The 24,000-nt window shown below is 24.6% G+C and overlaps 3 protein-coding genes across 3 annotated transcripts; all 3 read right to left on the minus strand.

The window, feature by feature from the left end:
- Positions 1 to 109: 109 nt before the first annotated feature.
- On the minus strand, positions 110 to 1,451 carry LOC124940604. The gene is made up of 5 exons (XM_047481129.1): positions 1,204 to 1,451; positions 1,020 to 1,128; positions 647 to 872; positions 373 to 510; positions 110 to 297 (listed from the first exon to the last, which is right to left on the minus strand). The coding sequence occupies exons 1-5, from the start codon at positions 1,335 to 1,337 to the stop codon at positions 176 to 178; spliced, it is 729 nt and encodes a 242-aa protein (XP_047337085.1). The 5' UTR covers positions 1,338 to 1,451; the 3' UTR covers positions 110 to 175.
- A 1,660-nt stretch (positions 1,452 to 3,111) lies between these two features.
- LOC124939352 lies at positions 3,112 to 10,418 on the minus strand. Its single transcript, XM_047479832.1, has 9 exons — positions 10,341 to 10,418; positions 5,099 to 5,283; positions 4,934 to 5,027; positions 4,603 to 4,810; positions 4,175 to 4,416; positions 3,895 to 4,110; positions 3,726 to 3,818; positions 3,544 to 3,642; positions 3,112 to 3,468 (listed from the first exon to the last, which is right to left on the minus strand). The coding sequence occupies exons 1-9, from the start codon at positions 10,416 to 10,418 to the stop codon at positions 3,112 to 3,114; spliced, it is 1,572 nt and encodes a 523-aa protein (XP_047335788.1).
- Positions 10,419 to 20,015: 9,597 nt separating this feature from the next.
- LOC124938620 (low affinity inorganic phosphate transporter 1-like) lies at positions 20,016 to 21,767 on the minus strand. Its single transcript, XM_047479091.1, has 2 exons — positions 20,985 to 21,767; positions 20,016 to 20,855 (listed from the first exon to the last, which is right to left on the minus strand). The coding sequence occupies exons 1-2, from the start codon at positions 21,765 to 21,767 to the stop codon at positions 20,016 to 20,018; spliced, it is 1,623 nt and encodes a 540-aa protein (XP_047335047.1).
- Positions 21,768 to 24,000: the final 2,233 nt, after the last annotated feature.

Raw genomic sequence — 24,000 nt, forward strand, 5'->3', positions numbered from 1 at the left:
TAAATGGTTTAATGTGATTATATAAAATCTGGATTTGGATTGTTGAAATTTGAATTCAACAAATCTTTCATCTAATTAATACACAATAATGCCTTTTTAAAGGTTTTTGTTCATAAAACAAGTACAAAATCAAGAACATTGTTGTTTGTTTATTCAATAAGGTTAATACAAATTGTCAATGCCATTCCAAACCTCCAAGTGTTGTGGAACCTAATCCTTCCCAAGCTTCATTACAACCAACTTCTTCACTATCCACCCCAGCCATATCGGAATCCCACCAACCTTTCCCATTCGCATCTGTTACAAAGCGCAAAACCAATAAACTCTTCTAGTTCTAAAGTGAACCAATATCACCAGTACTATTATACTTACAATGATTAAATAGATGTTTAGGCATATTGTCACTCTTAACCATCTCTTTTTGTCCATGATTGTTCCTGTTTCTTGCAGTATCATCACCACCACCATCGCCTATGATCACTAAATGCTTTCTAGAACTCTTTTCAAGACCTGAAACAATCGTTAATTCAACAAATTGATATCAAATTTTGCTAATAAGAGATAAACCCATGTAGAATTTTGTATCTAGATCATAATAAGAGATAAAGATATTCGAAACAAATCCAACTTTTAAGTAAAAATACACCTGCAAATGGCGATTTTCTTTTCCTGGACATTTCAGTATGAGAATTAGAGGAATTCTCATTCTCCTTCTCTTTAGTGTTACACTTGAACTGATTCAATACTAGATCAAGGTTAACAGAAGAACTCTCTACTCCTTCCCTTGTTTTCATGAATACAGATTGCTCTCCAATTGGTAAAGTTCTAGGGTTTTCATCTGCAACAGTTGATAAGGAAGCCTTGCTTTTATCCTTACAAAATTTACAAAGACCACATTTTTAAATGTATCAGTAAACAAACAAACTGCCCCACATTCCTATCTAACATTAAAGCTAAGTAGATCTTTCAGCGATCAAAAGGAAGAAAGAAAAATCAGAAGGAAAGGGAAACATACATACCCTAGCTGAAATCGGCAAAACGGAACTCTTGTGCAGTTTTTTATTGAGGAAATCAGAGAGAGATACGCGGCGGTGATGATTGTTTTCATCTCCACTCATATTTCCCGACCTGAACGATTACAAAGAAAGCGAGACTGAGGAGGGAACGAACAAGTTGAAAGGAAGGAAGGAGAAGGAGACTTACGAAATTGATTTTGAAGAACGGGACTGGAATATTGAAGGAATAGATCGCTGGCCATAACCCCTATCAGGTGGATGCTTTGAATTGATTCCGTTGGAGACTTTGGTAACCGGAAAATTATTCGATTTCTTATACATATGCTTCGATTAACTGTCGACGCCTTCTTCTTCTTCTTCTCCGGCTAGTCGGAAGATGAATCGACCTTTGATCGATTTTCTTGAATCGGTTTGAAAATTGTTCGATTTCTTCACTATTTCAATCGACTGTTTTTGGCGCCAAATTTGAAAATTTCGAACAAAATCAATCCCTTGTCTATTCATTTATAATAAATACCTTATCAGCCTCCAAAGCTTCCTTCTCGGGTCATTTTTTTCACCTTAACAATAATAAATAATATGTTAATAAAATTTAATATAAATTAAAATAACATATTATTATATAATATTAAAGATAATGAATCAAGCTTAAAAATATGATTATTTTCATGATGAAAAGTATTAAACTTGTAATTTTACTTTTTCCATTGATCATTAAGGGGAAAAAAATTCCAAAGAAATTTAATTTTTTTTTTTTAAATTGTTACATTCCTATAATACATATTTTCCTCATCGGACCGGTATAGTAATTTTTTGTTCCATCTCGATTCCGCCCATAAAATTACGATAATATCATTATATAAATAAATAATTTATTATTATTATTTTCAAAAATAAGTAAAGTGAAATTTGAACTTAAAATAATCAAATCAATTTACCCAACTTAACTAAAGAGATTAAAAATATAATTTAATAAAAAAAATATTTCTTTATATCCCTCAAAAACTTCATCTCTTCTTTTTTAATTCAATATTTTCTTTCTATAAATCAATTAAAAAAATAATTTGAATATTTGATACACCACAAGAAATCTATGTCTTGACACCGAAATGGTATATAATAAAAATCTTTTTCAAGTATCACGGCGAAAATGATAAATATTTGAAAAATCGGAGATAAAAATAACGCTACCCCGTCTCAAATCTCCCCATTTTCATCTTTATTTATAGTCATATTTTCTTGTGTCTTAAACAAAATCAAATTTAAATGAATTTATTTTAGTACTTGTCTTCATTTATAGAAAATATTATAATATTCACAAAAATGAACTTCATGCAAAATGATTCACTATTATAAAATTACCAAATTTTAAGCATTATACACAAATATCTAGTCTCCAAAATCTACCAAGTTTTCCAAAATCAACTAGATATTCAAAATCTACCAACTCTAAATAGCTATTACAAAAAGTTTTGAAAAATGTCTTCAAAAATCTCCATCTTTCAAATATGCTTGACTTGAGAAATAAACCTACAAAGACAAATAAATAATCAATCAACCAACTTTTAACACTAAATATTTCAAATAACACTTATATGTGTACATTTCATATTATCAACATACAACTATATAATACCAAAAACAACCGATCAAATAATAACGACAAAACTAAGCATATATCATAATACAAACAACCAACTAAATAATAGCAAAGACCAAACAAAATAGTACATTTCATAATACTAACTTTTCCAACACTAAGTTTATCAAAAACAAAACTAAAAATACATATTTTAGCATATACAAACCAATTGTAATACCTACATTGCTAAGGTCATACACATAAGCATACAAAAATAGTATACTAGTTCATTATAAAATACAAATTATCAATCATTCTTCGATTAAATTCAACAAACAACCCATTATAAATCATGAATTTAGGAGCTTAATTTTTGGTTCGAGATGTTTGGAAACTAGTATTCAAACATTCAAAACAGTGGATGCAGTAGTACTTGCAAAATTTTCACAAGTTATAGTACTAAATCTATCAAAAGAATGATAAGATGGTAGTTATAAAGAATACCTGTTAAACTCAATTAGAAGTTGATGCTATGGCTGACAAATGTGGAAATTGTGCCATCATCAAATTTGTTAGAAATGACAGTTTCTTCGACATTTCTGCTTTATCAGCTTCATATGTGGCTTTATCAGCTGCTCTTTGAGCTTCATATATGGCTCTATCAGCTTCTAACTTGTCCACTGTTTTCTTAAGAGCCAAATTCGTCATTTGAAGGTCATGTTTTGATTGTTTAAAGCCTCTCAATTGCGAAATCAACACTCCTGATCCCATGCCAATAACATTGCCATGCAATTGAGGGCCAAAAATCTGCTCCGCTAAATCAATATTTGAAATAGATGGATTTTGTGCTCTAATGGCACACATCTCATCCTTCAACAAAATATATTTAGAACATACATAAACCAATTCTTTTTTAAAAAGTAACAAAATTTATTATATACTTACATATTTGAGCTGCGTCTCAGGATCAACAATTTTGTTCTTCTGTTTCCGAGACTCTAGGAAGAGGTCTTCATAAGTTGGAGGATGTCCATCTCTTATAGCCTAAATATATTAAAACAGAAGCAATTCAACTTTGTGTTTCTAACTTTCTATTAATATAATAGAAACAAAACTAAATGTCTTACAATTTCTCGGTTTAATTCTGCAAAAGACTTGCTGCCAGTGAGGTGTATCATTTTTAGCTTTCCTCTATTTGTTCTACTCATCAAGCTTTTTTTCTGCGATTGATATAATTTTATAAAATGTTTAAATTATATTTATTTACAACATAACAGAATTTATAATAGAATTAACCTTGAAACTATCGGTCAAGAATTGGTGGGTAACCAACCACTCCCAATCCCCCTTCTCAATTTCATTTGGCTTGTGAGCCAAAATTAACTCGAGATTGTTATTGTATGGATGAACGTGTAACCTGTTTAAATCACTTTTCCAACCATTCCATAACTTATGCATATGCTTCAATGTGGCATTGCGATAATGAGACATATTCTTATTATCAAATTTTTCCTGAAAAAATGAATATTTCAATGAGAAAATATTTCATATAAATGCAAAAATAAATTTAACTCACTGTCACAATCTTCCACATATTATCGAGTTGAGCCTTGTCTATGTGTTTCCACTCCAAAATGCGATGTGGAATAACATTTTTATCGCGCACCACTACACCCAAGTGACGCACCCATATGCGCCTATTTTCACAGCATGGTTGATTGGTCGTAGTACTGAACTCGAGGGGTAACTTTTCTCCTCTCCTCAATTTAGACAGTGCTAAACTTTTGTTTTTTCCTCTTCTTTTCTTGGAGGAAGATGCTTATAAAAGAACAAAATTGTTTCAGATTTACCAAATACATAAATAACTATTGGTAAAGCAAGTTATTGTCACTCTCAAGTCTCAACCATCATCTCTTTTTGATGATTGTTCATGGTTTTGACACTAATGGTTGTGTATCATCATCACCTATGTTACAAACTATTTAGGAATGTAAAGAAAAATACCTGCAAATGGGGATTTTCTTTTATTGGACATTTGTTCATGACCCTCTATCTCTTTCGCTTTCGGGTTACACTCGAACTGTTTCGTAACTAGATCAATGTTAACAGAAGTCTCTCCTCCTTCCTCTGTTTTCATGGCTACAGAATGTTCTTCAATTGGTATAGTTTCAGGTTCAACCTTTACAGTTGATAAGACAGACATGGTTTTATCCTAACAAAAGCTTAAATGTATAAGTAATTTCCATCATCAAAGTATTAGAAATGAATGTAGGTAGATAGACATGCATTGTTTGAATCTAAATTGTAATATTAAAACTAAGTAACTCTTACATACCCTAGATGAAGTGGGCAAAACGGAACCCTTGTTCAAATTCTTATTTAGGAAATAAGAAAGAGATACTTGGCGATGATTGTTTGTATTTCCCGACCTGAAAGATGACAGAGATATTGAGAACAACCACTGGTAGTGGAATTGAAAGGGGAGATAGAAAGAACTTACGATTTTGATTTTGAAGGAATAGATCGCTGGCCAAAAGTACAATCAGGTGGATGCTTTGAATTCATTTCTTCGGAGATTCTGCAAAATGGGGCGGAACTTAAGAGGATGAATCGGCCTTTTAATGGCGTTTCTTGAATCTGAAAAGTCGATTCCTTTCCTGATTCCCTCCCTATTTCAGTCTGATTCTTTTTTGCCGCCAAATTTACAATTTTCCAGAAAAAGCACTATCCATACCAAAAGTTTTTTTTATTAAATTTTGTTTATCTATTTAAATTGTTTTACCGAATAAAATTGAAAGTTTAATTAACGTTTTTTTTTTCTCACAATTATAGAAAGAAGTAAAAAAAAAAAAATCCTATATTTAAAAAAAATAGACATTTTACACGTATTTAAATAATACTTAAAAAAATATATATTTGTGTTTACTTCCGGACATTAGTCATCAATATTTTTCAACGTCTTAACAACTGAGAGGCAGACGATCATCACCACCGTCACTCCGATAAAGTCACTATCTTTCGAGTTTGTCACGATTATATTTCTTAACATGTTTGAACTTGGGCGAAATAACATCCCTCGCGACAGAGGTTACGTGGCTCACTCCGACGTAGAAGTTGCGGTTTTTAACCGAAAAAATCATTCAAATTGTTTATTAGTTTTTCAAAATTTTCGGGCGGTTAAACATCAATTTGATTTTATCGATTGGAAAAATAACAAATATATATAATAAATTAATAAAAATATAATAATAAATATATAATATAATAAATTAAATAATGAATATATATATATATATAATTAAAGACTGAATGAAAACATAACCAATAAATAAATAAATAAATATATATATATATAAAATAAATTAAAGAATAAAAATTTAGTGGAGTCTTAAAATAAAAAATCTATTAAATTAGATAATAAAATAATATTTCAATTAAAATAAATATATTAAAATATTAATTAAATCAAAAATAAAATTTAAAAAATAAAAAAACATCAAATATATAAAATAACGAATATGAGTGACAAGATATATATACGATCGATCGGTTAAATCATCGGTTTTTTATTATCTAAACCGCCAATCGAACTAATCAGAAAGTTTTGAATGGATCCTAACTCAGTTCGATTACTTTATAATTAATTGGATCATTCTTTATGAATTCAGTTAAGTTTTTTGGTTTTTTGAATTTTGCTTATGCCCCTGTTCCTTCCACGGTCACAATATATTTATTTGTCTCAACTAATATAGATTTTGCTCTTAACAGTGATGTACTGTAATTCCAATTTTAAGTGCTTTAGGTCTTCTTGTTTTGTTTTTTTTTTTTTTTCCTTTTTTTTGTTTTGTATTGATTTTATGTTTATCTATTTAAATCTTATTTATATTTCATTCAATGTCTCTCTTTTTATATGTTTTTTACCAAATAAAATTTAAAGTTAAATTAAATTTTATTTGTCACAATTATACAAAATAAATAAAAATATTTGAGTACCTTTAAAAAATAGACATTTTACCTGTATTTAAAAAATAAAAAAATAATATTTGTGTTACTTCCTCCCAAATTGCAAGTGGGCATGCAAATATTTTCAGATTGATGATTGGGTTAATATTCCACGCATATTAAACAAACAGTCGTTACTATTGTCACTCCGATAAATTTAATTAATTTTAAAACGATTGATATTGACCAACTTTATATCAATCGTTTTAAAAAGATTAATATAGTAAATGTCATATTAAAAGTTTTTAAAACGAATAATATACATTAGATTAATATACTATTTTTAAATCGATTTATATAGAGTTAATCAATCTCAACTATTTCTAAAAAGTTATATAAAGTAGTGAATATCAATTGTTTTAAAATTTAATATTTAATTTTTTTATATATTTTTTTTAACTTACAATTTTATTAGTTAATAATTTATAAATTATATATTTTATAAAAAAATTAAATTATATAATATTTATTTTGATATATCAATATATTTATTAATAATTAATTATAATATATATATATATGATCATAATTATTAAATAATAATAATAAGTAAGAAAAACAAAAATGTAAGACAAGATGTTTTAAATTTAAAAACATTATATAAATTTGATATTATTTAATTAAATTTTAAATTTAGTTAAGAATATAAATTATATTATAAATATATAATTAATTAGTTAAAGCAAATCTCCTATATATTTAGGAATTTAAAATTTTCTATTAACTTTCATCTCTTTCTATTTATTTGAATTATTAAAAATTTATTTTCTCTTTTATCATATAAATATATATTATTTTTAATTATTAATATTTATAAATAATAGTATTATTAATTTATTAAAATTTTATATGAATATATATTTATATAATTAGTTTAAGAGTATATAATTTAGGGTTTAACGAATAAAGAATAAAGCTTAGGGATAATAGTTTAATATTTATAGTTTAGGATTTAAGGTATGTTTAATTATTAATATTCATAAGTAATATTATTATTATATTTTTTATATTTTATATTTAAATATATATTTATATAATTAGTTTAGGGTTTAGGGTAGAAGAGCTATTTTTTTTATAAGAATATATATTTATATAATTAGTTTAGAGTTTAAGGTATATGATTTAGGGTTTAAGGTAGGTACTATTTTTTTAGTAACTTTGTATATTTTTGTATAAATTTTTTATATTATATTTTACTATTTCAGAAAAATATTTAAGTAAATTTTGTTATTATAGTAAAAAAAAAATCAACAAACTCATCAATATTGTTATTAGAATTTATACGTAATTTTTGAGTTATTTTTATTTCTCATCAATATTGTTATTAGAATTTATATGTAATTTTTGAGTTATTTTTATTTATTTTTATGTAAGGAATGAGAGGGAGATAATATAGAAAAAAAAAATACATGAATAATGAATACTTGTATTATTTTTTTTTTCTTCTAACTTTAATTTATAAAAAAATAAAATTAAAAAATATTAATAATATTCAGTGTTCATATAAATATAAAATATTAATAAATTTTAAGGTTTAATAAGAATAAAAAATACTAATGGAGAGAAATTAAAATACAGGATTTTAAGAAGAAAAAAAATTAATAAGTGAAAATAAATTTGAGATTAAAAATTAAAAATTAAAAATTTGATATAAGAGATAAGAGTGAAATGAAGAAATCTAAAATTTATATTATATATCATTAATTATAGTATATATTATAAATGTTAAATAATGATTATTAAATTTAAATTATAATTGATATTTATTTTTATAAATATATGAATTATTAATAATAAAAAACTAAAATATTATGATAATATATTTTAAATTTAAAAACACTATATAATTTCATATATTCTGTAATTAAATAAATATATATATAATTAAATTTGAAATATTCATATTTATTTAATTAAATATATGTATAATATATTTTAAATTTAAAAATTTCAATAAATTAATTTATTAATTTGATTGGTTATATATATAATATTACTATTTTAAAAATAGTTAATATTAAATATTTTTAATTTTTTTAATTTAATAATTTATAATAATATATAAATATTCAATAGTTAACAAATATATATATATATATATAATTTATATATTTATTTTAAAAAATAATATATATATATATATATAAATTTTAAATAATAAAAGATGATTATAGGGTGTTATCTAAAATAATTAATCATTCTTCCCTCAATCCTATTCAACCTTTCCCTTCTCTCTTTTTTTTATATACTTCAAATCTTTTTTTCTTCTTCTATAAATATATATATTTTCAAGGTTTTGAAAACCGTTCCGGTCATCAACCCGGTTTTTTTGACGAACTTCGGTCCGACGGTCCAAACCGGTTGAACCACTGGTTGAACCGAATTTTAAATTAAAAAAAAATAATTTAAATATATTGGTATATAAATGATATATATATATATATTTAATTAGACATGTGCAAAATTAATCAAATACTTTTTAAATATTAAGACGTTTTCTAAATTTAATACATTTTCTTATTAAATATTATGTTCAAAAACACCTACCTAAACGTATAAATTAAAAAGAGATATCAATTTAATAATTTATAATTATATTAAAATAAAATATAATATATATTTTTATTTCTAAAAATCTAATTTAATAAGTAATAAAAAAAAATTACATTTGAACCCTCAATTAATAACAGGAAAATAGTATACTCAATTACTCAATTAATAACAGGCAAATAGTACAGACAGAGAGAGAAAGGGACAGGTTTTGGAGAAACCTTTCTAACCGGTTATTTCCTGTTCGGATTTCCGGTCGAACCGTCTGGTCGGACCGGATTTTGACCGGTTCGAAAGGTAGCTGTATTAAAGTAAAAAATCGATCCGCCTCCTCAACCGTTTCGCGGTCGGACCGGCGGTCCGACCGCGTATTTTAAAACCTTGTATATTTTGCGATTTTGTAAATAATTTGTTATTTTTTTAATTAAAAGAGAACTAGTATGACACTCATAATTAGGGATGACAACGGTATCCTACCTTATCCCCGGGTAGTGAAGTACCCATCTCCGATTTTTATTTTATTACCCATTTTCGACCCAAACTGAAGGTATATCTATTTATATCTCCATCCCCGATTCGCCGCCGGGTACCAAATACCCACGGATACCCTATTACCCGATTAAAATATGAATTTTTATTTATTATTTTTTAAATATACTAAATACTAAATATTAAATAAACATATAAAAATATTACTTACTTGTATAATTATATTGTAGAAGTTGAATAATATACATACATGAACTTCAACATGTATAATTATATTGTAGAAGTTGAACAATATACATACATGAACTTCAACAGAAAGAATTAGAGAAAATATTGAAAGAGATAAAAGATGTTAATCTTGAAAATAAGAAATAAATAGAGAGAGAAAATTTTTGTTATTAAAAAAGAAGGATTATAAGTCATGGGGAATATAAATTAAATTAATTATGGCTTGAGGAGTTGGTGGTTGAGTGTTGATATAACTAATTAATTAATATATGTAAGGTAAATTTATATAAATTTATAATGATGGTATTGATTTGAAATTTGAAAAGTTAATTTAATTTTTAATATATATATATTTAATATTAATATTTCGGGTATCGGGTATCGGGTTAGATTTTGCACACTCTTCATTCTTAAACCCAAACCCGTGCAGGTAATAATTTTCAGTCCCCATTTCCGACTCCGATTTAAAATACCCGAACCCGACTCCGATCATCGGGTACCCATAGATATCGAGTATACGGGTACCCATTACCATCCTTACTCATAATCATGGTCTTTTTTTAAACTCAAATCGCTTCTAAATAAAATTGAACTCGTGATCTTTTGGTATCTTAAGCCGACTCTTACAACTAGACTACCTTAGTGAGAACAAGGTAAATAGGTAAATTATCATTTGACAAAACTGTTTTTTGAGGTAAACATATTTGAGAAATTATTAAATACATTAAATAGATTCATTTAACCATATTTATAAATGTTAGATTATAAACTTTAATTTTTAATTATTTTTGTTGTAAATATTTTTGTATAAAGGTATGTTAAATTTTGGACAATGTTAATGTTAGAATTTTAAACTAATTCATAAATTCTATTAATGAATGAAAATGAGAATTTGGGTAAATAAAATCAAATGAAATTTAAAGGAAATTCACATAAAATTCAAATGTGAATTAAAGTAAAATTTGATTCAAATAATTAAATTATTATAATTAATTTGTTAATTATGTAATTAACATTTAATGGCTTGAAAAACAATTATCAAATTAAAATATTTAATTTTGTTAATTGTCATTGTAACCTTCATTATATTATTGCTATCAATTTATTAGCAATTTATAAAATCATGTAACTTGTATTTTCCAATGAAGAGAAAATGCAAAGGGTAGGCAATCATTGTCAACCGTTGGATCAAAGATTAATGGTTGATTTTATTTTTATTAAAGTTTAAATTTTCAACAATATAAAACCCCTCATCTCTAATCTCAAACAACCCTATCATTTTATATTTTCTCACTCTAGTATTCCAAAAGCCCTCTTCTTGTTTTGTGAGTTTTCTTCGAGTTCTTTGCTCGATATTTCCGTTGAAACTCAGTGATAATTTAGGTATGCTGATCTAGCTCGACGAGTAGTGATTTCAGTAAATAATCACTACTTGATTCGTTGTATCCTGAGAGACAATCATCTACGATAAGTTCCAGCACAAACGGGAGACGATGAAACTGTTTTAAGGGAATGTGTCTAATACATGCCTCGAATCAACATCTCAATCGGTAATTTCGTTCTTCGTATATTTAATTTTATTTAATTTATTTGTAACATATATGTATATATAATTTCTGTTATTCAAGACAATATATTTAAAAATCTTAAAACAGTCTCCATGTGCTAAGTTATTAGTCTCATAACAGATGTTACGAGGCTCACTCAGACGGGTGCAAAGCTATACCACATTCTCATTCATGTTCCATTTCATTTCATGTACCACTCTTCAAAAACAAATAAATTATACATTACAAATAAATTAATAATAATTTTTGATGTTGTGTTTAAAGGGTGGTACATGAATTAGATGCGGAACATCATATTTTCACTCACCCAACAGTCAATATATAACTCTATTTATATCAATTTACACAAATTTTGCTCTAATTTGATTTACAGGGCAATGCATTGTTTCAATGTGTTGTAAATACAATTTTGAGTGATTTAGGTCTTCTTGATATTAGACAAATATTTCTTAACTCTGGCTTATTTGTCTTCATTAAAAAGAAAAAGTAAGTTGTAAGCTCTTCTTCTCAATTTTTCATTCTATAGTTGAATTGCCCTGATTCAATTCAACATAGTGGCATCAATAAGTGTATTTTCATTTAATATATATATATATATATATATATATATATATATATATATATATATATATATATATATATATATATATATATATTATTTTTTATTTTTAAATGATTAAACTCTTGTATAATAAAATTTGAAAAAATTGCTTTGATTCTAAATAGATTGATGGACTTACTCTAGGAACTAGGATCATGCGGTCACCACAAAATGCAGCTGATGTAGAAATATTTTTAGTGTAAATTATCGAAATTTTTTGTTAAAGATAAACATATGTATTTTTTGGATAATTTTAAAACAAAGAAGAATTTTATTTTTGAATTTCGTGTATTTATTAAACACATTGAAATAAGTGTCTTTGAAAAAAAAAAACATTCTAAACATATTCAATTTACAATATTTTTATCAAACACATTTAAGGTTTTGTGATGCACTAACTTGTGTGGAAAATTTATTTCATTTAGTTTGATGGATATTTAAAATGTATTATAATAGAGAATTTTTATTTTTTATCTTTTTTAAAAATAAATTGAAAATATATTATTATTAAATTTTTATTATTTATTTTATGGTAATATCGTTAAAAATTGTGATTAATTTGAATACTTACCTAGATACTTACTTACCTAGATACTTAGGTGTCTCACTTGCTGTCTCATAGGAGAAAAGAGAGTGGAGAGAGGAAAGAAAAAATTAAATATTAAAATAAAATGTCATATATATAATTTTTTTAGGGTTTTGAATTTAGGATTTAGAGTTTAGAATTTAGGGTTTAAAATTTTGAGTTTAGAATTTAAAATTTATTTTATATATATAATTTTTTATTTGTCTATTTTATTAAAATTACATCATTTTTAATAAGTACAACTTCATTTGGACAGCAAATCCTCTCTCACCGTTCATAAACTCCAAAACGCTTAAAAATAAAATTAATAATATTATATATATATATATATATACACGGGCATATTCATTAAAAACAGGTAAAAAAATATAATTTTAGTCATCATTAATTTTATATAAATATTTTCTTCTTTTATTATATTTATATATAAATAAAAGTTTTACCTCACATGTAAAAAAATTTAAAAATTTAAAAATCATTCGATAATTTTTTTTAAAGTTTATAAATAAGAATCCCTCTTCTTTTCTCTATCAGTTATAAAATAAAATTAGCCTTTTATTTAAAATTTGTTTGTTAAATTTGTATCCCTTCTCCAATTTCAAATTAGTAAAAGTTTATAAATAATAACCTCCCATTCTCCTTTAATTTATTTATTTCTTATTAATAAAAATATTTAAATTGAAAAATTGAAAATTTAAAAATATATTTAACTATGTTAAGTTTTAAATAGATAAAATAACTTATTTATTATTACCAAAAACAAATTAGTATACTTGAAAAAATATTTTTTATGTAATTATATATATATATATATTTATAAATTTTACATAATTTTTAATAATTTATTATTATAAAAAATAAATTATTACATTATAGGAAAATTTTTATGATCACATATTTGTTTTTTTGTTTAATTATAATATTTTTTTAATATTTGTAAAATTATATATATTATAATAATTTATTATTATAAAAGAATTATTACTTAAAATACAAAATAATAATTCATAATAAATAAAATTTAAATTATTAATATTAATATTAAGAAAGAAAAAGTTAGAAATAAGAAAGATAAATTTAAAAAATAAAAATAATAATTTAAAAAATTATATATATATATATAATATATATATATTTATAATTATAATTTAATATATATATTTTAAAAATATACATTTATATATTTTATTAATTTAATTTATTCATTCTCCTTATTATTATTCATTTTAAAAATACATAAATAAATTAATTAAAGCAAATAACAATAGAACAAAGTTTTACCCACTTTAAATAATTAAAAAAATCTTTCATCACATATATATTAATGGTCTTACAAACACTTTTTTAAAATTAGTCTATATTTATTTATTTTTTTATATTTTTTTAAACTTAAAAAATTAGTTAATAATTTATAAATTCTATATTTATAAAAAAAACATTAAATTTAAATTATATTAATATTTATTTTGATATATCAATATATTTATTACTAATTAATTAAAATATATATGATTATAATTATTAAATAATAATAATAAATAATAAAAATAAAAATAAATGTATTTCAATCTATTTTAAATTTAAAAACATTATATAAATTTGTATATTATTTAATTAAATTTAATTAAAAATATAAATTATATTAAAAATATATAATTAATTAGGTAAAACAAATTTTGCAAATATTTATGAATTTGAAAATTTATATAGTTTTTTCTCTTTCTTTAAATTATTAAAAAAAGATTTTTTTCTTTATCATATAAATATATATTATTTTTAATTATTAATATTTATAAATAATAATATTATTAAAGTATTATATTTTTTATTTGAATATATATTTATATAATTAGTTTTGAATTTAAGGTATAAATGCTAAACATTTTTTTTTATAAATTTAAGGGTATATGATTTAGAGTTTAAATTAGGTATGGTTATTTTAATAACTTTACATTATATATTTTTTTGTATAGTTTTTTTATATTATATTTTACTATTTTTTTTTTTTTTGTAAAATATTTAAGTAAATTTTATTATTACACAAAAATAATAATTAAAAAACTCATTAAAAATTGTTATTAGAATTTATATGTAACTTTTAGTTATTTTTATTTTTTAATGTAAGAAATGAGAGGGAGATAATATAGAAAAAAAGAGAATATATATGAATAATAAATATTTTTATTATTTTTTCTTTTTAACTTAATTTTAGGGAAAAAAATATTTATAAGATTTAGTGTTTAAGTAAAATATAAAATATTAATAAATTTTAAGATTTAATAAGAATAAAAAGTAATAATAATAGTGAGAAATTAAAATTTAGGATTTAAGGAAAAAAATTAATAAGTGAAAAGAGATTAGAGATTATATAAAATATTAAAGATTAAAAATTTGAGATAGGAGAGAAATAGAAATATAAAATTTATATTATATATTTATTAAATTTAAATTAAATTGATATTTATTTTTTTAAATACATGAATTTATTAATAATAAATTATATATATATAATCATAATTATAATAATAAGTAAAAACTAAAATTTTATGATAATATATTTTAAATTTAAAAACACTATATAATTTCATATATTATGTAATTAAATTTAAAATATTCATATTTATTTAATTATATATATATAATATATTTTAAATTTTAATAAATTAATTTAATTTCTATTTAATAGAGTAATATATATTATATTATAATTTAAAAAATAGTTGATATTAAATATATTTATTACTTTTTTACTTTAATAATTTATAATAATATATAAATATTCAATAGTTAATAAATATATATATATATATATATATATTATATAATATTTATATAATTAATTTTTTTAAAATATAATATATATATATATATATATGTAAATTTAAAATAAATAAATAAAAAATCATTAAAATTCGGTAAAGTGTTATTAAAAAATGGGATAAATGATAAATTTAGAATTATAGTTGATTTTTTTTTTCAAATATAGCACTCTCTTAATTTTATTTTGCTTTGAAAACTCTACTTACTATGTTTTGTTATATTTAATACTCATACTAACAGCCAGTTAGTTTAGGTAAGATTCTGTTAAAATATTTATTATCTTATTTTATTTATTTAATATATTTATTTTACATGTCATTAACTTTTTATAATTTTTATTTTATCAAATTCAACATTTCAACGAAAGCTTTCAACTAGTGGCGGACCCAAAAATAATTTCTCGGGAAGCTAAATACATAGTAACGTAGCATTTTTTGGCGATCAAATAAATGCATTTTTTAATTAAAATTTTACTCGGTAATTACATAAAAATACTAACAAGCACAATTACTAAATTATTCTTGTCCATTAGTCGGTACAAAAGAAGACAAAATCTCTTCATTACGTTGACTATACCAATTAATCAATTCAAGAAAATTACCTTTAGTTGATGAACTACTTGACTCATCATGTCCTCGAAAAGGTAATCCTTGCCTCAATAGAAAGCGTGTTACATCAAACATTATCGTTAAACGGGTGCGATAATTTATTTATATATCACGACCATGCGTACGTAAAACGTTTCTCATTCTATGTTTTTGATCTTGAAATGATTCAAATTGAATTTTAGCTTCATTATGACAACTATTTGAAGTTCCCATATGTCGATTGAATCTTTCTAATGCTCTTTTCCAATTTTTATACTCATCTACTATAAATGTATCATTTACGTTTTCTCTATTTAAAGGCTTAAAAAGATAACACTAAAAACAAAATGATGCATCTTTTGATATGCTATATTCTAACAATGTATATTTGATCAGTAACATTAGGCTCATTAGTTAGGCTCATTAATTGATTGAGAAAGCTCAGATTGATCATGTGATATAGAAGTAAAATAAATAACTATGTGTTATAACTTAGACTCCTAAATAAAATCTAACAAATACATGTATTTATATATTAACTAAAATTTAGGTATTATTATAAATATTGTATCTTAGAAAATATTATTAGTATAAAATAAAATATTAATAATAATTATTTTAATAAAATTATATTTAAAATTAGAATACTATAATTATATAATTATGAATTAGTTTTTTTATTATTTTTTATAAAAGAAAGTGTTAGTTTACTATAAATATTTATATATTAGAAAATAATGTTTGTATAAAATAAAAAAATTATTATTTTATAAAAAGAAGTGTGAGGTTATTATAAAGAAAATGTGAGAGGCAAGGTTTGATCACCTCCTGATCTATTATGAATTTCAACTCCAAAACCAGCAAGACAAAGTCTTATTTGGTAAATATATATATATATATTTATAAAATATCTTAAAACTTTTATGGTTGGGAGGCCGGCCCCTTGTAGGCACTGCTTTCAACCCCCATCTCCTCAATCACCTCCACCGGCCCCGACTACTCCTTCCGCTTGCATCTCCGATTCTCTCTCATGTCCCAATCGAATCCACTGTACTCCAAATTACAAGTGAGAAAGAAGGAAATTTTTTTATTTTTTACCCTATCTAATTCTGCTTCTTCCACGATCTCTAATAGTCATCTTCTTCACTTTTGAATTTGATTCTGTTAAATACATCAAACATGGTTCCAGCTCTTCTTTATTATAATAGGATAATTCGATATCCGAGAGCGTACGTGGATTAGAGAATTATTAAAAAAATGTTACAGCTATAGCAGAGAAGGATGAGAGAAAATTATATCAAAAACTATGCCTCTGATACCGAGAGAATGAGCTTTTTTTTGCTTTGCATTGGCTGCTTCTGTGCCGGCATGCTTTTCACCACTAGGTTCTAGGTTTTATGTATGTAATCATGAATTCTATATTTTTCATCTATTCAACTGTTATATCTCTAACAAATTACATCGATCATTAGGTTAAAATATATATATTCTCCGTCTCCCCAAAACAACTATTTTCTTTTGCTCCTCGTAGAAGAGGAGAAACAAAATCCAAGAACTCTCCTCCTCCTTACCTTCAATTAAGTTTGGACTTCCTTATCTTTTTATATCAAGTTCTTTTTTTAGGTAAATGAACCTTGTAAGTGAATCTTATTTTCTACAAGTTAAAGACACGATATTGGGATTCGCTGTGTCTGATTTTGTCACTTCTTTTTGTTGTTTCTTACATTCAATCTAACGCACATCGACTGAGTTATGCAGGCTGATCCGACTGTGCTAAGCTTGAGACACATTGAAGGCTGAATTATCGAGAGGATTATAATGAATACAAAACCTAATAACGGAAATCGCAAGAGATTGTAAAGTAGCGGGTGGAGGAGGGAGGTGGGAGAAGCGGTCGTCGGGCGGTGGGGGAGGAGAGAGAGAGTCGGAGGAGATGTTATAGGAAAGACTATAGAGACCACAAAAAGTTTAATGAAGTTTAAAATTAATTTATTAAATAAATAAAATAAGATAACAAATATTTTAACTTTAATTTAACGGTGTTAGTGGGAGTATTAAATTTAACAAAATACGACAAGAATAGTTCTTTAAATGACAAAAAAATCAAGAGAGACCTAAATTTGAAAAAAAAAAAAGTTTTAACTATAGTTTTAAATTTATCATTTATCTCATAAAAAAATCTATATAATATAGACTTTTTGTTTCGTTAGATACCACCTGATATGCCTGAATTCAATTATAATTGACACATGTCAACTTTTAAAATCATTTTTCTTATCCTTAACTCATAAACTTAATTAAGGAAGAAATAATATATTTAATTATTATATATTTTGTATTTACTAAAAAATAATATAATTATTTAAATTATTATTAATTAAATATTGATATGTTGTTGAAAATTTAAAGAAAAAAATTATACATAAAATTATTATATATATATTTTTAGGAGAAATAACATTATAATTATAATTTTTTATTAATTAAATATATATTACATTAATATTATCGATATGTTGTTGAAAATTTAAAAGAGGAAATTATACATTTAATTATTATATATATTTTATAAGGAAGAATAACATAATAGTTTTAAATTATTATTAATTAAATATATCACAATAATATTATCTATCACAGGTTATAAAATATATATCCCGTAATACATTTTTTTAATTATTTTATTATTTTTCATGAAAATATATAAATAATAATTTAATTTATATATATATATATTTAATTAATAATAATTTAAAAACAAAATATATAATAATTTAATAAATTATTTATTCCTTTCAATTTTCAACCATCGTTGGTGGAAGTTTTTGTTGGCCGATTCCTAAATCATAGACGTTGTGGCCAAAATCTTCATTAGTCGAACCCTAAATCATTGTCGCCATTAGCGGACAATGTCGAATCAAGGTAATACAATTAATAATAAAATTACTCATAGATGAAGAAATGAAGAAAGAAATATTTAAAGAAAATGGTAAGTTGTGAGGGTAAAGAAAGATAAAATAAATAAGAAAAGATTTTAATATTTTGTTTGAATAAAAAATAATTAAAGTAATGTCAATTTAAAAAAATAAAAAATATGTGGATACTACATGTGGCAAAAATTTTAAATAGACGTTGATTATTTCTGTTATTTTAAATATATTTGACACTTTTTGACAAGTTCATACATATAAATGGAATTTTGATACTTAATAAGTAAATTTGACACCTTCTTACAACTTGGTGTGTAAAATTGACATTCTTCTCAATTAAGTTTATGAGCTAAATGAAAGAGAAATAAATATAAAAATTGACATGTGTAGTTTAGTAATTGGATAGATATGGGTAGCATTAGGTATTTTTTTTATATTTAATACTATTATTAATTACATATTATATTATTAATTTTATTTTTTTTAATTTTTTTCTCCTTTAATATTAAATATATATTATACAATAAATAAATATATATATATATAACTTTTTTATATTTCCTTTTTAATCTCTTATTTATTTTTATATTATAATATATTACCATTTATATCTCATTTTATATTATTATTATTATTTTTTAAAAATAAATTATTTATTAGACTTAAGATTTAATTCTATAGATTTCAAGTCCAATTTTTTATTTACAACATTTTAAATCTTCATTACCAATAACATCTTATTCATTATCAAAAAAATAATGGAACATTAGTCATCTTATATATTTTCATAAGAGTTTGAACTATTTGTATCATTAATGAATAGAAGAATATGTTCATCAAATTCAAATAAACTAATATGTTCCAGAGGAGAGGTTACCCAACAAACACAAATTTATTTACTAATTGCAAATTTTTATTATAAAAAATATATAATGCATAACAAATTATAAAATCTCAATCCCTAATTAACCTAAAAATTAAAATGGAATGTTAAAAATAATATTGATCTTCTATACAAAACTTAATAAATAAATGAAAAAAACAGGTCCAAACTAACTAAACCGGAGTAACAGAGTTTTCAGACGCAGCTTGTTGTTCTTCATGATCATCATGTTGATTCTCCATTGACATTTCTTCAAGTGATTTCCCTTTAGCTTCAGGAACCAAAAACGTAAACAAGAACCCTAACAAATTAATCCCACCCAAAATAAGCAAAGCATTCCGCACCCCAATCCCAGCCGGATACCCTTTATCCGTCTTCTTCGGATCAGGGCTTTGAGCTGCATACAAAAACCCAAACGCACCAACAATCGCCCCAGCTTTCCCAGCCGCCGCAGATATCCCATGACAAGTAGACCTCAACCTCGCCGGAAATATCTCCGCCGGAACAATAAAAGTCGTTGCATTCGGCCCAAAGTTGGCAAAAAAGAAAGTCAACGAATACATTACCACAAATCCAATTCGATTCTCCTTAATCATCCAATGGTCATAAGGAATAGCGAGGCCGAACATGAAAACAGTCATGAAGAAGAACCCCATTAGTTGAATTGCGAAACGACCCATCGTGTCGATTAACCCCACCGTGAACCAATATCCAGGGACCGTGCTACACAGAGCGATTAACGTTTGGGCTCGTGAAATGTGGAAGACCTCGTCGATTGCGTTCATCGTTACCGAATTGGGTATCCATCCGATTGCGCTGAATACATCTTTTTGAAACAGGTTTTGACTGTAGTAAGCAATGTCTAGTAAGAACCATGTTGTCGCTGTTCCTAGCAGATGGAGTCCATGTCGCTTCAGGAATTTCTTTGAAAACAATCCAAATTCTTTTCCTCCGCTTGATTTGGTCAATCTTTCCACTTTCTCCGGATCTTCTTGTAATTCCACTTGCAGTACCTATAATTATAACATAACAGAGAACCAATTTTAAATTAAGGAGAACTAACGTAACACCCGTAGCCATGTCCCAGTTCAACCCAAATCCGTGAACTTTTGGCTACGTTATTGGGTTAAGAAAAAAGTTACCTTGGACATGTCTTCCGCTGCTTGTTTTGTGTTCTTAGCAACCAAAGCAGTATATCTAGCAGTTTCGGGCATCTTCATCCGCCAATAATAAGTCATGGCAGCCGGAATAGCACCAAACATCAATATAATCCTCCAAACATAATCAGCCTCAGGAACAACAGATCCCGTCGGATTCAAACCATACGCCGGAGAAGGAAAAGCTTTGTTAAACGCGGCCGACACAATACATCCAACAGCTCCACCAGCGAGTATACCAAACCCCTGCATTGCGAAAACAGCAGCGATAAAAGTACCACGAGTCTTCTTACTTGCATATTCCGACATAATAGTAGCAGACAGAGGATAATCTCCCCCAATTCCAAACCCCAGCCAAAATCTGAAGAAACATAACGTGGCCATCACGCTTTTAGCACTGCTCCCGAATGAAAGACCGGAAGCGATTGAGCAGATGACCATGAGCATTAGTGTTAGTCCGTAGACTTTCTTGCGGCCGAGTTTATCGCCGAGCCAACCGAAGAAGAGCTGGCCGGCGAGGCTACCGCATAAGGCGACGCCGTTAACGGCGGCGGAGACGTTTGGAGGGAGGATTCCGGGTTTAACATCGCCGGGTTGATGGTAGTAAATGCGGCCGATGAGTTTGGTGACGAGCGAGATGCAGAAGAGGTCGTAGGAATCGGTGAAGAAGCCCATGCCTGCGACTATGATGGCAGTAAAATGGTACCATTGTGTTTTCGCGATGTCTAATGCATTCAGGACTTCTAGTTGTTGTTCTTTCTTCGCCATTGTTGATTTCTGAAGTTGAAGCTGATGAATGTGATGTGTGATAACCGAGATAAAAGAAGAAGGGGAGATGGGTATTTATAAGTTATTCGATGCTAATCATGCAGGTTCTAAATTCAATTACTAAACTACACGTGGGAATTTTTATATTATTTCTCACCCACTTAATTCATAAACGGTTAAAAATTTAAAAGAATAAATAATATATTAAATTTTTATATATTTTGTTTTTATTAAAAATAATATAAACATCTTAAATTATTATTAATTAAATATATATATATATATAAATTAAATTATTATTTATATATTTTTATGAGAAATAATAAAATAATTAAAAAAATTTATTACGGGATATATATTTAATAACATGTGATAGATAATATTATTGTGATATATTTAATTAATAATAATTTAAAATTATTATGTTATTCCTCCTTATAAAATATATATAATAATTAAATATATAATTTTCTTTTTTAAATTTTCAACAACATATCGATAATATTAATGTAATATATATTTAATTAATAAAAAATTAAAATTATAATGTTATTTCTCCTAAAAAAATATATATAATAATTTTATGTATAATTTTCTTCTTTAAATTTTCAATAATATATCGATATTTAATTAATAATAATTTAAATAATTATATTATTTTTTAGTAAATATAAAATATATAATAATTAAATATATTATTTATTCCTTTAAATTCTCAACCATAATTAAATTTATGAGTTAAATGTGGAAAATGAATTTAAAGGTTAACCTGTGTCAATTACTAATTGGATCTATGTCATTATTAAAACTATTAAAGATGTGAGATCAGTTTATTATATTTAATAATTTGTTAATAAATAATGCAAAATTATAGTGACATTAAGGAGGTCAATTTGAATAATGTGAAGAAATTTCATATATCTATGTGAATATTTAGCTTATTTACGATTATTAAAAACTTATTTATAAGTATTAATTATTAAAAATCTATATAAATATATCTACTATATATATATATATCACTTAATTATAGTTATTTAAGTTGTTAATTTATTATTTATACTCTTGCAACTCTCCTCTCTACTCTAATTTACTTTTTATTAAAATAAATATATAATATATATATATTAATATAAATAAAATATTATATTTTATTTAAAAATATTTAATCATATATTTCTAAATTATTTTATTTAATATTATAAATATTTTAATAAATTATTAAAAACATATTCTTATTAAAATAAACACACATCACAATTACAATAAAAAATATATTAATTATTATGTTTAAATTTATTTTAGTATCTTCTTTTATTAAGAGTAATATTAAATTTTCAATTCCTTTCTTATTGCTCAGATTTGATTTATATATTAATAATTTAAAATTATATATATATATATATATATATATATATATATATCAATTATTATTAACTAATATATAAATAAAACTTCTCCAGTTTTATAATCAATTATTTGATTGAATTATTGAGAGAAAGATGGAAAACAATATTATTAATTGAATTATTGATTTTCATCATTGTTTATCAATTTATAAAAAAAAAATTTATGAAAGAGTTAATATATTTAACTTAATTAATAAGAGATAAAACAATAATTTTTCTTATTTGTTTAATATTTTATCATCTCTTTCAATCGAAAAGGTGAGGCATACACAGTAAACTTGCTAGTAAAAGAGCAAATTTATGAAAACCTTTGGTGAAGATATCAACCACTTGATCTTTAGTAAGAATGCATTAGATGAGTAGTTATTTACAACCAGCTTTTTCTCGAACAAAGTAAAAATCGATTTCAATATGTTTTGTGCGTGCATTAAATACCGGCTTTTCTAATAAGAATGCGACACCAATATCATCACACAATAGAACTGAGGAAAAAGAAAGTGAAACTCGAAGTTCACTAAGTAGAGATTGAATCCAACAATGGTCAATAGTTGTATATGCAAGAGCACGATATTCAGATTCAGTACTAGAGCGAACAACTACTTGTTGTTTCTTAGAATTCGGTTGTCACCTAGAAAAATCAAAATTCAACTGTTGAACAACGATCATTAGGACATCCTGCCCAATCAGCGTCAGAGTAGGCAACAAGAGTGAATTGTGAAATTGGACGAAAAAAGATCCCATGACGAGGAGTATGACGAAGATATCGAAGAATACATTCAACCACTCCCCAATGAGAAGAGGTGGGAGTTTGCATGAATTGACAA

Source organism: Impatiens glandulifera, chromosome 5, assembly GCF_907164915.1.
Source record: "Impatiens glandulifera chromosome 5, dImpGla2.1, whole genome shotgun sequence".
In the NCBI taxonomy this organism is placed as follows: Eukaryota; Viridiplantae; Streptophyta; class Magnoliopsida; order Ericales; family Balsaminaceae; genus Impatiens; species Impatiens glandulifera.